The 16,977-nt window shown below is 46.3% G+C and overlaps 1 protein-coding gene and 1 non-coding gene across 2 annotated transcripts in view; both read left to right on the forward strand.

Annotated features, from left to right (window-relative positions):
* Positions 1 to 14,516, forward strand: part of WDR88 (WD repeat domain 88) — a 45,633-nt gene extending 31,117 nt beyond the window's left edge. The window contains exons 7-11 of the mRNA XM_043900580.1: positions 15 to 202; positions 2,196 to 2,278; positions 4,228 to 4,296; positions 11,546 to 11,638; positions 13,982 to 14,516. Coding sequence (XP_043756515.1) covers positions 15 to 202; positions 2,196 to 2,278; positions 4,228 to 4,296; positions 11,546 to 11,638; positions 13,982 to 14,179 — 631 coding nt within the window. The 3' untranslated portion in view covers positions 14,180 to 14,516. The remainder of the gene's footprint in view (positions 1 to 14; positions 203 to 2,195; positions 2,279 to 4,227; positions 4,297 to 11,545; positions 11,639 to 13,981) is intronic.
* A 1,955-nt stretch (positions 14,517 to 16,471) lies between these two features.
* Positions 16,472 to 16,545, forward strand: TRNAT-AGU. The gene has a single exon. It is a non-coding gene; the product is annotated as a tRNA-Thr (tRNA).
* Positions 16,546 to 16,977: the final 432 nt, after the last annotated feature.

Raw genomic sequence — 16,977 nt, forward strand, 5'->3', positions numbered from 1 at the left:
CATATGTGTTGCAGGGCACATAACAATGCCATCTCAAACTGTTGTTTCACCTTCAGTGGCCATTTCCTGTGTACAAGCTCCTGGGATAAAACCTTGAAAATATGGAATGTCCATACTGGGGAGTTTCGAAACCGTGGAGCCTGTGTGACTCTGATGCAGGGCCATGAAGGTTGCGTGAGCTCCTGCCACTTTGCCAGAGACAGTGAGTAATTAACACAGGGAAGGATTCCACACCGTGGGACTGCTGGGGCCAAGCTCCTCATGTTCCATTCACACGGACCCTCCTTAGCACAGAGAGGCTTTCCAATGATGCCCACAGCGAGGGTGGATTTATTTTCCTCAAGAACCAAGAGACAGATCCATATGCATACGTTTGCAAGTGACAGACACTCAGCTTGATGTAGCCAAGGCAACACAGTAAATCTATTAAGTTCTGTAATGAGCGAGTCCAAGAGCTGATCTCCCTTCAGGAGTAGCTGGATCCAGACACTCAGACAATGCTCTCAGGTAGCCAACTCTTCCACTCTGCCCCACCCCCCATCCCAGCTCAGTTTCTCTTTTGTATTGACCTTTCTCCTCAGAGAGGCAAAGATGGCCTCTGGTGGTCTAGATCAACAATGGTTCTGGCTACTGACAGTCCTAGAGGAAGAGAGACCCTCTTTCTGATGGCACCCACACAAGTCCCAGGGAAGACTCCCATTGGTTCAGCTAGGGACACATGCCCATCTGAGAACCCGCCCCTTTCACAGGGACTGGAAGTCTCTGATTGGCCAGGCCTGGAGACTTGCCCATCCTTGGAGTTTGCCTTCTGAACCAGAGGCACGGAGAATAGGTGAGGGGTGTTTCCCCATGGGACATTGAGGAGCCGTTTCCAGATAAAGAGGCATAGATGTGAGCAGGAACAATGACAGGAAACAGCCAGGGGCAATTGGCTTCAGTGAGGGCCATGACTGTTCCTGACATCCAGGAGCCAAAATATTGTACTCCCCAATCCTTGTGGGGAATGGGGCTTGCTCTTCGTGACAGGGGCTGGGGAGGGGGCTGCTACCCAACCAATACACACATAGTCAGGGCCTGACTTGAGGAATGTTTCCTTCTTCAGAAGTAGCATCTCTGTAAGTCAGACCCTCCTATGAGGTATCCCACCAGCTTCTGTCTTTGGCTTTCTATTTAGGTTTCAGAGTTGTGTATAGTCAATCATCACTTATTTGCAGATTCTGTATTCGTGAAGTTGCCTACTGGGTAAAATTTATTTGTGACCCTAAAATCAATACTTATGGCACTTTTGCAGCCATCCATGGATACATGCAGAGCAGCGACAAGTTTGCCATATGCATGTGTTCCCAACTGAGATTGAATGAGGTGACCCTCTGCCTTCTTTTAGTTCTCTTATCATAAGGTGCCTTTTTTGTGATCTATTTAGTTCCACCTTTTTTTCCCCCCATTTTGTGCTTTTTGTTTAAGATTTTGCTGTTTAAAGAGGCCCCCAAACATAGTGTGGTAGTACTGCCCAGGATCCTAACTGTGTGAAGCCCGTGATGTGCTTTACAGGGAAATACAAGTTAGATAAGCTTTGTTCAGGCACGGGTTATAATGCCAGTGGCCGTGGATTCAATGTTAACAAATAAGCAGTATGTGTTAAATAAGGCATCTTTAAACAGATCAGACAGAAAACAGAGTTAAGTATTGATTGGCTGATGAAAATGTTGTGACCAGAGGCTCACAGGAACTTAACCCCACATTTTACCTATGGCCAGTTATTCATTGAGTGTTTGAGATGACTTTGTAGAGCATAACTACCATGAACATTGAGAACAAGTGAAAGTGTTAGTTGCTCAGTCATGTCCAGCTCTTTTTGACCCTATGGACTGTATCCCACCAGGCTCCTCTGTCCATGGGGTTTTCCAGGCAAGAATACTGGTGTGGGTTGCCATTCCTTTCTCCAGGGGATCTTCCTAACCCAGGAATCAGACCTGGGTCTTCTGCATTACAGGTAGACTCTTTACCATCTGAGCCACCAAGGAAGCCCAACTCAGTTGATTGGGGGCTGTTGAGTCACACCAGGAAGAGGGTTGAGTGTCCTCAGCCACAGTGGCACCTCACAGATGCATCCTCAGCCTGCTTTCACCTCACCAGAGGAGGAAGCGATTGGCTGAGGAAGGTTACCCCCTGAGATGCCTTCATTTGTGTTCCAGCCTCTTTTCTCGTGTCTGGAGGGTTCGACAAGACCGTGGCTATTTGGGATGTAGAAGAAGGCTACCGGAAGCTCTCCTTGAAGGTACCAATGCCAGTATCAGATAGAGGATCTGAGCATCAGTCTTTTTAAAAAAAATATATTTATTTTATTTGTTTGTTTGACTGTGCTAGGTCTTAGTTGTAGCATGTGGGATCATTTTTTCAGTTGCAGCATGCTGGATCTTTGGGCTTCCCAGGTGGCACAGTGGTAGAGAATTCGCCTGTCAGTGCAGGATACATGGGTTTGATCCCTGAGTTGGGAAGATCCCCTGGAGAAGGAAATGGCAACCCACTCCAGTATTCTTACCTGGAAAATTCCATGGACAGAGGGGCCTGGCGGGCTACAATCCATGGGATCACGAAAGAGTCAGACACGACTCAGCACATACAAGGAACTAATAAGTATGCTGGATCTTTAGTTGTGACATGTGGGATCTAGTTCCCTGACCAGAGATTGAACTGGGTCCCCAGCACAGGGAATGTGGAGTCTTAACCACTGGACCACCGGGGAAGTCCTTGAGCTTCATTCTTTAGCCATTTCATATTGGGTGCTGGGGAAGTCCTTGAGCTTCATTCTTTAGCCATTTCATATTGGGTGCTGGGGATACAACAGTGAGACAGACCTAAATATTCCCAATGGAACTGACACCTCTGTGGAGGATGACAGACAAGAAAAACAGCAAACACATCCTCAATAGTGATGAGCAACACAGAGAACCCACTACAGGGTGATGTAACAGATTCCAGGGATTAATCCATAGTGGGTAGGCCAGGAGAGCTTCTCGGAGAAGGTGGCATTTGAGCTGAGAACTGGAGTGCAAGGAAAGACTGGATGAGTGAGGATCTTGGGAAAAGGCATTCCAGGAAAATGGAGCAGTAAAGGCAAAAACTCCGAGTAGGGGCCGTGTCTGCAAACAGCAGGAATCCCCATACAGAGGAATGAATGTCATCATGAGGCACGCACAGACAGCTGTGGGCTCCAGAATGGCGGGTGTCAACTGGGTGCTTTTGGCTGCAAGTTAGAGGAGACTCAACTCCAAGTGGCTTTGTGATACGGAGATGGATTATCCAGCACAGCGAGAATCCAGAGGGTAGGCAGTTCCAGAACTGGTGCCTCTGTTCCAGCTGCCCCCATGCCAAGATTTTTGCACACCCCTTGGACTTGTGATCTCATGGCCACCTTTGGCTGTGAATGCAGGAGACTCCCAGGGCTGTTCTGTGTCCCCCTCTTCTCTGTGGGTTTGGAGAGGCCAGGGGAGCTTACATCATAGCACATAAATGTTCAACCTCACTGTGGTTAAAAAGTCCCTTTGTGCTCCCATCAGGTCATTTTACTCTCCTTTTCCTCTTCTCTCCTCTCTCTATTATTCCACCCTCAAATTCCTGTCCTGTTGTTAAATGCACAGCAGTTTAACCTAACTCTTACTTCTTTTCTTCTTACCATACCTCACCATCCACCTCTTTCCATTTGGGAAAGACCAAAGAATGAAAAAGATGCTGACACGGAGCTCCAACGTCATTAAGTGTCTGAACCAGCAAGTATTTATCTCCTCTAAACTCCATTTACTGGAGGAAATTAACCCCATGTACTTAAGTCACAGTGGGTAGATTTGCAGTTACTTGAAGCCAAATGCTCCCTTAGCAACAGGACCACTGAGTGATATTTCCTAGAACAAAGAAAGCAGACAAAAAAACTGCAAAATGTGCTCTGTGACCAGCTGGGAATATAATTTTTTTCCCATTGTGTTAAACACCAGAGTCCTATTTTTAAAAACACATATGGTGCTGTGAGATACACATGAATCCCAATCCTTTACACTTTGTACTCCACCTTAAATGTCATGGGTGAAACCAGGGACACACAATTAGTTGCTTTCAAAAGCAAGAAATGTTGAATTCTTGACTTTGTTTTTCAGTTCTTGTTGTTCTTTCAAAGGTTTTTTTTTTTTTTTTTTTCCCTTTAGATCCTCTTAAAACTCTTCTTTTCTTTAGGGCCATAATGACTGGGTGATGGATGTTTCCGTTAGCAACAACAAGAAATGGATCCTCTCTGCTTCAAAGGTAAAAGTGGTCAACCTCTGAGTGACTTAAAATCTCTATCACGTTTGTGAGAATTGTTGCTAGCAGAAGTGTATTGTCAAGTAAGATTCCTGAGCGTTTCAGTCTGCAAGCCACACCTGGCCAGGCTGTCCCCATCCAAGGAGCTGCCTGAAAATGTGGAAACTGGGTCTTTCCATTTGCTCAAGTGAGAAGTTGCCAGGTATTTCTTTGCACCATGGTTATTTGAACTTTGTTGGAGCAAGAGGCTGTTCAGACTGGCAAATGATGGAGCCAGCTGGGGGCTTTGGAGGGAAAGGGGTCAGCTTGTGGACAAGCAGACCACTCTGAGGTTCCAGGAGTGTCTTCCCTCTCTACTGTCTGTATTCTTTGATTCCCATGCCAAGGGCACATAATGGCTAGCCTGGGACATCCTGAGGGCTGTCCTCCGTGTGTGAGCATCAGAGAAGTAGGGTCCCACCTTGTCCCCCAACCTTAATTAGAATCATCTCATTTTCTAGACTGGGGGTTTCTAAATGTATAAAAATGTGGACAAGACCCTGCCTGCCATGATCAACTTGTTAGAGAGCCAGTGCAGGATACTGCAACACCTGACCAAAAAAAAAAAAAAAAAGAACAATAACATAATACATAATAAAAATTATATGCCAATGTGTTGTTACTTTAGCATAAAAATATGAAAAATGATTATGTCAGTTATATCTCAATAAAGCTAGAAAAAGTAAAAATACAAGCAAAGTATCAAAAAAGAGTATTTATTTAAAAATTTATTTACTTGTCTGTCACATAAGTACAATTATTTAAACAAAATAACACTAAAACTGTAACAGTATTATAGTAACCAATAATAGGATAATTAAGCAAATATGGTTAAGAAAAATATGCTTTGTAATATTTCTTTCTGTCCTTTGATACAGCAATTTATTTTGACTTTAAAAAAAGATTTTATTGGTTATTTTAAAAAAGTTTTTTTTATGTGGATCATTTAAAAAATCTTCATTGAATTTGTTACAATATTATTTCTGTATTATGTTTTGGTATTTTTGGCTGCAAGGCATATGGGATCTTAGCTTCCCTGACCTGGGATCAAACCCACACTCCTTGCATTGGAAGGCAAAGTCTTAACCACTGGACCACCAGGGAAGCTCCTTTATTGATTAAGTTTTATAGGCTATATTATTGTACATTCTTAAGATATATAAATGTAAAACTTTTTAAAAATACAATAAGATTGGTTAGACAATACTTTATGTATGTATCTTTTCCAGCTTTACTGAGATGTAATTGACATGTAACACCGTGTCAGGTTAGGAGGTACCAGGTGTGATTTGATACACACATATATTGCAAATGCTTGCCACCATTTGTGCTGTGCTGAGTCGCTTGGATCGTGTCCCACTCTTTGCGAACCTGTGGGGTGTAGCCCACCAGGCTCCTCTGTCCATGGGATTCTCCAGGCAAGAATACGGGAGCGGATGGCCATACCTTCCTGCAGGGGATCGTCCCGACCCAGGTATCAAACCCAGTCTCCTTGCATTGCAGGCAGACTCTTTATCGCCGAGCCAGCGGGGAAGCCCAGTCGTTCGTTGCTCAGTTGTGTCTGACTCTTTGCAAGTCCACAGACTGTAGTCTGCCAGGTTCCTCCTCTATCCATGGAAGTCTCCAGACAAGAATACTGGAGTGGGTAGCCTTTTCCTTCTCTGGGAGATCTTCCCAACCCCAGGATCAAACCCCGGTCTCCTTGTTTTGCAGGCAGATTCTCTACTGTTGGAACCACGGGGAAGCCCGCTTACCACCATAGCATGAGCTCCACCACGTCATATAATTAGCATTTCTACTTTTGTAACAAGAACATTTAAGATCTGCTCTGTTAGCAAATTTCAAATATATTATACAGGATTATTATCTGTAATCACCGTGCTGTACATTAGAGCCCCAGAACTTGTTGATCTTATAATTGGAGGTTTGTATCCTTTGACCCAAATATCTCTCCATTTCCCTCCTGCCCCCGCCCAGCCTCTGGTAACCACTACTCTACTCTCTGTTTTTGTAAATTTCTTTCGTATTTTTTTTTAAGATTCCACATATAATTGAGGTCACACAGTACTTGTCTTTTTCTGTCTGACTTATTTCATTTAGCATAATGCCCTCAACGTTCATCCTTGTCACAAATGGTAGAATTTCCTTATTTCTCATGGCTCAGAGGTTAAAGTGTCTGCCTGCAATGCAGGAGACCTGGGTTCGATCCCTGGGAAGGGAAGATCCCCTGGAGAAGGAAATGGCAAAACCCACTCCAGTATTCTTGCCTGGAGAATCCCACGGACGGAGGAGACTGGTGGGCTACAGTCCATGGGGTCGCAAAGAGTCAGACACGACTGAGCGACTTAACTCAATAATATCCTATATACACATACACACACACACACATATGTATATTACATCTGCTTTATCCATTCATTCACTGTTGAATATTTAGGTTGTTTTCATACCTTGGTTATTATGAGTAATGCTGCAATGAACATGGGGCTGCAGATATCTCTTTGAGATCCTGTTTTTATTTCCTCTGGATATAAACCCAGAAGAGGAATTCCTGGGTCATGTGATAATTCCATTCTCAATTTTATTTGAGGCTCCTCCAATACTTTTTTCCATAGTGCCTATACCAATTTACATTCCAGCCTATAGTTCGCAACAGTTCCCTTGTCTCCATGTTCTTACCAACACTTAACTTTTTGATAATAGCCATTCTAACACTAAGGTGATATCTCATTGTGGTTTTGATTTACATTTCCTTAATAATTAGTGATGCTGAGCACATTTTCATGTACCTGTTGGTCATTTGTATGTCTTTTTAGGAAAATTGCTTATTCAGTTTCTCTTTTATAGATGTTGTTGTTATTGAATTCTGTGAGTTTTTTTATAAGTTTTGAATATAAATATTTTCTCTTTATGGTTTCAGGTCTTATGTTTAAATCTTTAATTCATATGAGTTAATTTTTTCTGAGTTGTATAGACAGGGATCCAATTTCATTCGTCTCTTCTCTTTGTGGTTATCTAGTTCTTCCAGCATTGCTTTTTTAAAAAATCATTTTCTTTTTAAGAATTTATTTATTTGTAAATTAAAGGATAACTGCTTTACAAAATTTTGTTTTCTGTCAAACCTCAACATGAATCAGCCATAGGTGTACATATGTCCCCTCCCTCTTGAACCTCCCTCCCACCTCCCTCCCCATCCCACCCCTCTAGGTTGATGCAGAGCCCCAGTTTGAGTTTCCTGAGACAAACAGCAAATTCCCCTTGGCTATCTATTTTACATATGGTAATGTAAGTTTCCCTGTTACTCTTTCCATACATCTCACCCTCGCCTCCCCTCTCCCCATGTCCGTAGGTCTGTTCTCTATGTCTGTCTCTCCATTGCTGCCCTGCAAATAAATTCTTTGATACCATCTTTCTAGATTCTGTAGATATGCATTAGTATACAATATTTATCTTTCTCTTTTTGACTTACTTCACTCTGTATAACAGGCTCCAGGTTCACGCACCTCATTAGAACTGACTCAAATGCGTTCCTTTTTATGGCTGAGTAATATTCCATTGTGTATATGTACCACAATTTCTTTATCCATTCATCTATCAATGGACATCTAGGTTGCTTCCATGTTCTAGCTATTGTAAATAGTGCTGCAGTGAACAATGGGATACATGTGTCCTTTTCAATTTTGGTTTCCTCAGGGTATATGCCTAGGAGTGGGATTCCCAGCATTACTTTTGAAGAAACTAATCTTTACTCATTGAGTATTCTTGGTTTCCTCATCAAATTATTCACTGTATAAGTGAGAGTTTATTTCTGGGCTCTGTTTTTATGCTAGTACCATATTGTTTTGGAGAAGGAAATAGCAGCCCACTCCAGTATTCTTGCCTGGAGAATTCCGTGGACAGAGGGACCTGACAGGCTACAGTCCATGGGGTTGCAAAGAGTCGGACACAACTGAGCGACTAACACACACCGTATTGTTTTGGCTACTATGTTGTTGTTATTCAGTCACTCAGTCGTGTCTGACTTGTTGCAACCCCATGACTACAGCACACCAGGCCTCCCTGTCTTTCACTATCTCCCAGAGCCTGCTCAAACTTATGTCCATTGAGTCAGTGATGCCATCCAACCATCTCATCCTCTGTTAACCCCTTCTCCTCCTGCCCTCAATCTTCCTCAGCATCAGGGTCTTTTCTAATGAGTCGGCTCTTCGCATCAGGTGGCCAAAGGACTGGAGCTTCAGCTTCAGCATCAGTCCTTCCAATGAATATTCAGGGTTGATTTCCTTTAGGATTAACTTGTCTCATACTTAAAATATATGATTTTATGGTAGGCTAACATTTTAACATCCTTTCTATGACCAGCAATGATAATAGCCATCTTGTAGGCATATGTTTAAGGATGATAACTTCTTCCATTTCTGTAAAACCACTGTTTTTGTTAGTATTAAGTGCTTCTGCACATTTTGAGAAAGTTGAAAAATGACTAAAAAATACTTTGCTTGGGAGAGGCCCAACACCACAGGTAAGCAAATCAGATTCCTTTGTAGGATGTGCAGGCCCTTCAACTGGTAGGATATTTTCATTTATTTTGCTAAGTTAATAGATGAAATGGAATTTCCCAAAATTCATATTTTGGGAATTTGTAGGAATATGTACATGTCTGAGGAATATGTAGATAGATGAGCAGCGTCTAGTTTGTATTTGTGTAAGATGTCAACATGTTTCTGTTTTATATTTTCTACAGTTTCATTAAAATCTTTATAGAAATGAAGATGATATGAAACCCTACCTTTTGAATCAAAGTGTCTAAGAGCTAGGGGGAGCTTTTCCATTGTTGTCATTGTCATGGCTGGACAAATCACTCAATATATTGCAGACCAGAGGTCCCTAACCTTTTTGGCACCAGGGACTGGTTTCATGGAAGACAATCTTTCCATGGACTGGAGCAGGGGATGGTTTCAGGGTGATTCAAGCATATTACATTGATTGTGCACTTTATTTCTACTGTGATCTAGAATGAAATAATTATACAACTCACCATAATGCAGACCAGATCATCAGGCATTGGATTCTCATAAGGAGTGTGCAGCCTACATCCCTCGCCTATGCAGTTCACTGTAGGGTTTTTGTGCCTATGAGAATCTAAAGCCACCACTGATCTTACAGAAGATGGAGTTCAAGTGATGGGGAGCAACTGTAAATATAGATGAAGCTTCGCTGCCTGGCCTGCCACTCATCTCCTGCTATGGAGACCAGTTCCAACAGGCCATGGACCAGTACCATGGCCCAGGGTTTGGGGACCCCTGTTGTAGAGGGCATGATTGTTGATAAAATCTGACAGCTCTGCACTGTAAGGGCCAACATGTATGTCACCAAACTTTCTCCTTTTGTTTTCCCACAGGATATTTACTTGCAAGTGCAGAATCAGAAAATGTAACATGACTTAGTGTGCTATAGTAAATCACCACGGACTTCACCACTTAACATACATTTAATATCTGAGAGTTCTGTAAGATAGAAGTATGACAAGTTCTCACTGGGATAAAATGAACATGTCAATAGGACTGTATTCCCAGGTGGAGGCACTAGGCAATAATCCACTTCTTTGCCCTTTCCAGCTTCTAGAAGCCAGTCACATTCCCTGGTTTGTGGCCCCTTCTTCCCGTCCTCGAAGCCAGCAACATTGTATCTCTCTGTGCCTTTCTTCTGTTGTGACTTATTCCTCTGATGAGAATTTCCAGTTTTAGAAAACTTTGTGGTTATTTTGGGCCCATATGGATAACCCAGAATAATCTCCCTATTTTAAGATCATCTGCTTAGCACCCTTAATTCCCTCTGCAGCCTTAATTCCCCACTGTCATGAAATCTAACGGATTCCCAGGTTTGGGGGATTAAGATGTGGACTCCTTTGGGAGCGGGAGTAGGGTTGGGGGAGATCACATTATTTTGCTGACCACATTCAATTTCATAATCAAAGGAATGATGAGACAATGGATCTGAGTGGTATTCCCAAATTAGTTCAGTGACCAGTGTTTTCTAAGGAGCATAGAACTCTTTTTTAAAAGTCGATTTTATTTTTTAGAGCAGTTTTAGGTTTATATAAAAATTGAGCAAATCATACAGAGTTATATTATAGCCCTACCCTTCAGTTGCCAGTATTATTAATACCTTGTGTTAAGTGTGGTATACTTATCACCATTAATGAACCAATATTGATACATAATTATGAATTAACATCCATGGTTTAAGTTTCACACTTTATGTTGCATCCAGTCCAGTTCAGTCGCTCAGTCGTGTCTGACTCTTTGCGACCCCATGAACCGCAGCATGCCAGGCCTCCCTGTCCATCACCAACTCCTGGAGTACACCCAAACCCATGTCCATTGAGTCGGTGATGCCAGCCAATCATCTCATCCTCTGTTGTCCCCTTCTCCTCCTGCCCTCAATCTTTCCTAGCATTAGGGTCTTTTCCAGTGAGTCAGTTCTTTGCATCAGGTGGCCAAAGTATTGGAGTTTCAGCTTCAACATCAGTCCTTCCAATGAACACCCAGGACTGATCTCCTTTAGCATGGACTGGTTGGATCTCCTTGCTGTACAAGGGACTCTCAGGAGTCTTCTCCAACACCACAGTTCAAAAGCATCAATTCTTCGGCACTCAGCTTTCTTCACCATCCAACTCTCACATCCATACATGACCACTGGAAAAACCATGAGTCCTAAAAACTCAAATCTTCTTATGCTATACCTGTTCACCCCTCCCCTTCTTCCCCAGAACCCCTGGCAACCATGGGCCTGTTTACTGGCTCCATATTTTTGCCTTTTGCATAATGTTATGTACTTGGAATCATATAGTATGTAGCCTTTTCAGAGGTGGTTTCTTTCATTTAGAAATATGTATTAAGTCTCCTCATTTTGGTGGCTTGACAGCTCTCTTCTATTTTTTCTCCCTGAATAATACTCCATCACATAAATGAACTACAGTTCATTATTCTCTTATTCAGGGACATCTTGGTTGGTTCCACTCTTGGGGATGTGGGACTTCCAGTGCTAAGGCTAGGATAGTGCTAGACAAACTGGGACAGTTGGTCACCTTAACTCTGTCACTCTGCAGGTGGAAGTTCTCTTCATGTAACCTGGATGCCATGCACCTCCCTGGGTCATCCAAGCCTAATAAGCCCATTTTGTGACTGCTGGTTTCTTGTTTAACTTGTTTTAGGATAGGACCGTGAGGCTATGGAATATTGAAGAAATTGACCAAATTCCCTTGGTAATCGAGCACAAAAAGACCCGGGGCTTAACGGTGAAACAGGTTAGTATTGGGTAAAATGAAGCCAAATGAAGGCTTTCATTAGTTCTCTCTACAAATTAATTTATTTTTTGAACAAATTTCTTGGACAACTGGGGATAAAACTGTGAACAAACAGACTGAAATTTTTGCCCTGAGGGAGCTTACATTTCTAAAAGGGGAGATAAGCAATGAATAAAGAAATAAGAAATGTATGTAGTAAGTCACATGGTCATAGGTACTTTGGAGGAAAATAACAGGAAGGGAACTGGGAGGGCTGGTGGTGTGGCATTCTAAATGGGGGTCAGGAGAGGTCTCATTGAGAAGGTGACATTTGTTCAAAGACTTGGAAGGTGGGGAGGGAGTGAGCTGTGAGCTGTGAAGCTGTTTTAGGGGAAGAACATCCCAGCAGAGGGAACAGCCCATGTGGAGACCCTGAGGCAGGACTGAATCTGGTGCTGAAGAGTGGGAGGAGATGAGGCCCGAGGACATCCTAGAGGAATGGCTGGCACACAGCTGGACCCCGTGTGGGCCTCCTAAGCTCCGTCAGCAGAACCCTGGCCAGGTCCCGTTTCCCATGGATGGAACTCAAGTCCCAGTTCTCTAGTGGATGATCATGGTGGGCACGGCTGTTTCATCAGGTGTAGCCAGGACTTGCCCTGCGCAATGGAGGCCAGTCCCTGCTGGGGCCTTGCAGTGCAGGCACCTGGCTACCCCTTCCCAAAGCTGAGGAGTCCCTGTGGGCCCTTGTGAATCCTGGAATCCCCCAGGTTTGTCTCTGTTCAGAAGGTCACCCAGCTGGTAGCTACCGCTTCTGGGGATGGCTAATTGGCTGAGTGCTGAAGAATGAATGATTTTGAACTGTGGTGTTGGAGAAGACTCTGGAGAGTCCCTTGGACTGCAAGGAGATCCAACCAGTCCATCCTAAAGGAAATCAGTCCTGAAAATTCATTGGAAGGACTGATGCTGAAGCTGAAGCTCCAAGCCTTTGGCCACCTGATGCGAAGAGCTGACTCATTGGAAAAGACTCTGAGGCTGGGAAAGATTGAAGGCAGGAGGAGAAGGGGGAGACAGAGGATGAGATGGTTGGATGGCATCACTGACTCGATGGACATGAGTTTGAGCAAACTTGGGGAGATAGTGAAGGACAGGGAGGCCTGGCGTGCTGCAGTCCATGGGGTTGCAAAGAGTCAGACATGACTTAGAGATGGAACAACAGCAGCAGCAATTGGGGAGTGGCACTGGAGGCAGGGAGGTGATGGGTGGGTCCCCCATGGAACCGCATCTCTGTGGCCAGCTGATCCTCATGGTCTTTGCAGCCATGTTGGCCCTTAGGCCCTGGAAGCTGACTGGCCACAGAGCAGTGCTTGTGTCTCCACCTGCCACCGGGGCGGGATCCAGGGGCTGCCTCCTCTGAGCTCTGCTGTCCTGGGCTTGGGTTGTGGGGAATTATGCTATAGAATAAAGTAGGTAAAGGATCAAATACATTTCTTTCTTGTAAAAGGAAGGAAAGAAAGAAACCTACTTGAAGCTGTAGCAAAGATGAGCTTGCTGCATTTGACTTGCTATGAATCAATGTGAGAAATCCTGGAGGCCAGGTTTCCCAGAGGACCTACCCTGGGTGGGGTTTGCCCCGCCTCCCCTGCAGGCTTTGAGGCCCTAGAGAGGGCAAGGGTGGCAAAGCATAGGGGCTTGGAGAGCCAGGGTGGAGACCAGGCTGGTCTCGGGGTACCATGCTATGGTGGGAACCTCTGAGAGACCTCTGTTCAGGGCCCAAGAGCCCATCCCATGGTGCTGCTCACTTGTTGGTGGGAAAATGTGACAAGCGAGCTGTGCCACTGTACCCACTGTCCTCTGAGTGCTTCGGCCAGAAACAGGCTGAGACAGAGGAGGATGTTCAGCATCTTTATCATGTTCCTGCTTTGTTCAGAAGTCTTGCCTACTTGATGCTCAAAAGCTAGGTGTCCCCAGGATGTCAGGTAGTTGGGATACCCCTTGGCTCTGCAGTTTTGCTCTGCAGAGAGCAGAGGGCAATAGTTAGACACCCACCCCCAGTCCTTGCCATTGTCAAGTGGCTTTCCACTTCCCCCTCCCCCTCACCCACTGCTGGGACCCCACAGCAGGGGACATGAGTTGGCAGGACCTGTGTAGCTTTTGTGAGGGAAGAGAGGGGAAAGCCTGAGCTCATTCTCTCTCAGCGGCCTGCAGTTTCCATCCTTGTGGGCTTAGAGACCCCAGAGAGGACAGGCAGCGCTTGCCTCGGCCCGGCCCCAGGTGGTTGGATCAGGGGGAAGAATTCTAAACTGTATGCCTCCATCTCCTCTGATCAGTACCTCCTTTCTACTCTTTTAAACTATTTCATGTCAGTGCGAAGAATGTGACAGGCCTTTCTCCATCTATGAAAGCGACATCTTTTCTGAAACAGTCACCAAATGTGTGTTCTGCCGGATGAATGCGACAGACTTGTCAACAGAGGCCTCACAGTCATCAGAAGGGGAGGCCTCCCAGTCATCAGAAGGGGAGCCCTCACTGTCAAGGGAGAGCGGCCCAGATGAGGAAGGCTGATGGCCACAAGACCCTTTGGGTGACTTGAGCCCAGGTCATCTGTCACTTAGGCTTGGGGGCTCTGCGGAGACCTTTCTCTGGGGCCCCTCCCCAGTGGGTGGGCCCATCAGACTAAGGCAGGGGCCAGGCCAGGCTCTGGCTGGACTCCCACCACTGGTTGGCCTCCTCAGCTCCCCAGCACCTCGGGGATCCTTTTGTCTGTAGTTTTCATGCAGAATAAATCTAGATGCTTTTGGGAAACAGTGCGCGTGTGAATTCTAGAAACATTTTTGCTATTTCTATGTCCTGGTATTCATCCTGTCTCATTTTGGGAACATGTTCTGGTCTCTGGATTTGCCCTGTAAAGCAGTCATTGGGTGCTGGCACCAGCAACCCTTGAGGAAGGGTCTGTGGAATAAAGAGGAAGCTGTGTAGCCCCCTCTGTGGAAGGGACTGTACTGTGGCCCTGTGGATGCTCCCAGATGGTCACCTGCCCAGAGCTGGGGAAGGTCTGGTTAGGCAGGTAGGTGGAGGGCATCTCCATCACAGAATGTTGCTTGTTTTCCACCCCAGTGTCTTCAATTTCCAGAATGTCCATGCATGTGTACAGCCTCCTTCCTGCTTCCACAGCGTCCAATACAATGTAAATCAATTACTTCACAAAGAGCGAAGGTTTCAGGTAAACCAGAAGGGCCCTCTTTTCCATTTGGTATGGCTTACAGGATTCCCATCAGGTTTCCCTGGTGACTCAGATGGTAAAGCATCCGCCTGCAGTGCGGGAGACCTGGGTTTGATCCCTGGGTTGGGAAGATCCCCTGGAGGAGGGCATGGCGACCCTCTCCAGTATTCTTGCCTGGAGAATCCCATGGACAGAGGAGCCTGGCAGGCGGCATCCTGGCTACCCCCATGGGGTCACAAAGAGTCTGCTACAACTGAGCGACTAAGCACAGCACAGGATTTCCATCAAGTATCATTAGTATGCCCCTTGGTCTCTCTTAAAAACTTAGGTGCAGGACTGATTTACTTAATGTTAATTGACTGGCATCCTATAATTCTGTCCAAGAGCACCATGACCTGGTAGTCATTGTCTGGGCTGGCCCTTGTGCTTGTTGCTGCCCTCCTTCCTCTCAACTGGGGTGACTGCCCAGCTTCCGCAGACTGTTCAGTATTTATCCATTAATTTACAAGAATGATGATGGATGGTACACAGCAAAACTCCACTGAATGGCCTCCCCATAACTGGACTCTTTTTGGAAGAGAAGTCTTATCCCTTCTCCCCCACACGAAGACACTCAGAGATTATTTTTCCTCAATGCGGAGGAGGATGGACAGCCTGCATGTACCAACATTGTCCCCAGGGACGGACACTTAAGGTTGCTTCTCCTTTTTGACTATTACAGACAGTGCTGGAATGAACCTTCTTGTGTACATAGGTCTGCAGAGACTGACATTCCTCCTGTGGATGAAACTCTCCCACTGGAGAAATCTCTGGGTCAATGAATTAGCAGGTTTCGGAGTTGTTGCTGCTCAAAAGCCCTCTGAAAAGTGTTGGGACGAAGGGGCTGATGTGTCTGAGTGAGGAGCCCCAGAAGGCGTAAATAAGAAGCTTTGGTGGGCAGGGCTCTGCTTTTCTCTGGCAGCGGAATCCTCCCATGTATGGTGTTGATGCTCCAAGGGCGGCAGCCTAGGCCCCTTGAAGTTCTGGATCCTTCAGTGCTTGTTCAGGGTCCCCTCAGTGACCCGGGATTCTTTCTGTGCTCAGGGCCCGCGGAAGAGGCCCAGTGGAACCTAGAGGTCTGGGGTCGACCGGCGGGCGAATGTGCCCCCAGAACTGGCGGCGCCCGAGATCACGGTGGCTAGCGTGCGGCTGAGGAGGGCAATCGGCTTCCCAGGCTGAGGGCGCCAGTGCCATGGCCCGACGCGTGGTCACCGTGAGACCACCGCCGGCTGCCGGCGGCCAGGCCGCGCTCGCGGGGCCGGGATCTCTGGAGCGGGAGGGGCTCGGCCTTGCCGGACAGCCTGGGGCTTCCCTGCACCAGTTATGGAGGGCCGGGGACCGGACCTTGCGCGAGCATCCCCTAAAGACGGGCCATCCGGGCTCCACGTAGGGGAGCAGATATCACAACACTGAGCTCACCGCCCCACTCAGCTCATGGTCAGAGCTTCCGGTTTCAGAGTACTCCGGGTCTAAGTTGCCAGAGACAGAGACTTCACACTGCGCACGCGTCACCCACAGGCATAGCTTGTGCGCATGCGCGCAGCATATGTAGGAAATACTGATGAGGAACAGATTCGCAAAGCAGAAACGCGGGTGGCGCCGTGGCTTAGTTGGTTAAAGCGCCTGTCTAGTAAACAGGAGATCCTGGGTTCGAATCCCAGCGGTGCCTCAACCGAGCGTCCCGGCTCTCTTTTTACCCACACTCAATTTTGCCACGCCCTCTGCCCGGTTCCTCCTCGCTTTTGGGGTGTGACAGGAGGCTTTCCTGTTGTTCAGTCGCTTAGTCGTGTCTGACCCTTTGCGACCCGTGGGGTGGCAGCACGCCAGGCTTTCCTGGACTTCTTTATCTCCGGGAGTTTGCTCAAACTCAGGTCCGTGGAGTCGGTGATGCCATCCAACCCTCTCATCCTCTGTCTCCTTTTCTACTGCCTTCAGTCTTTCCTAGCATCAGGGAAAAGAGCTTAATAAGCCATTTTAGTCACCCCCTGCCCGTGGCGCGGTGGGGCACTGGCCCTCCTCTGAGTCCCTAGTTTCTTGAGTGGCGGGGGATCACTGACGCGGGCTTCGGTGCCGAGGGGACGTCCGCCCGCTGGAGGCGGCG

This window comes from Cervus elaphus, chromosome 4 (genome assembly GCF_910594005.1).
Source record: "Cervus elaphus chromosome 4, mCerEla1.1, whole genome shotgun sequence".
Lineage (NCBI taxonomy): Eukaryota > Metazoa > Chordata > Mammalia > Artiodactyla > Cervidae > Cervus > Cervus elaphus.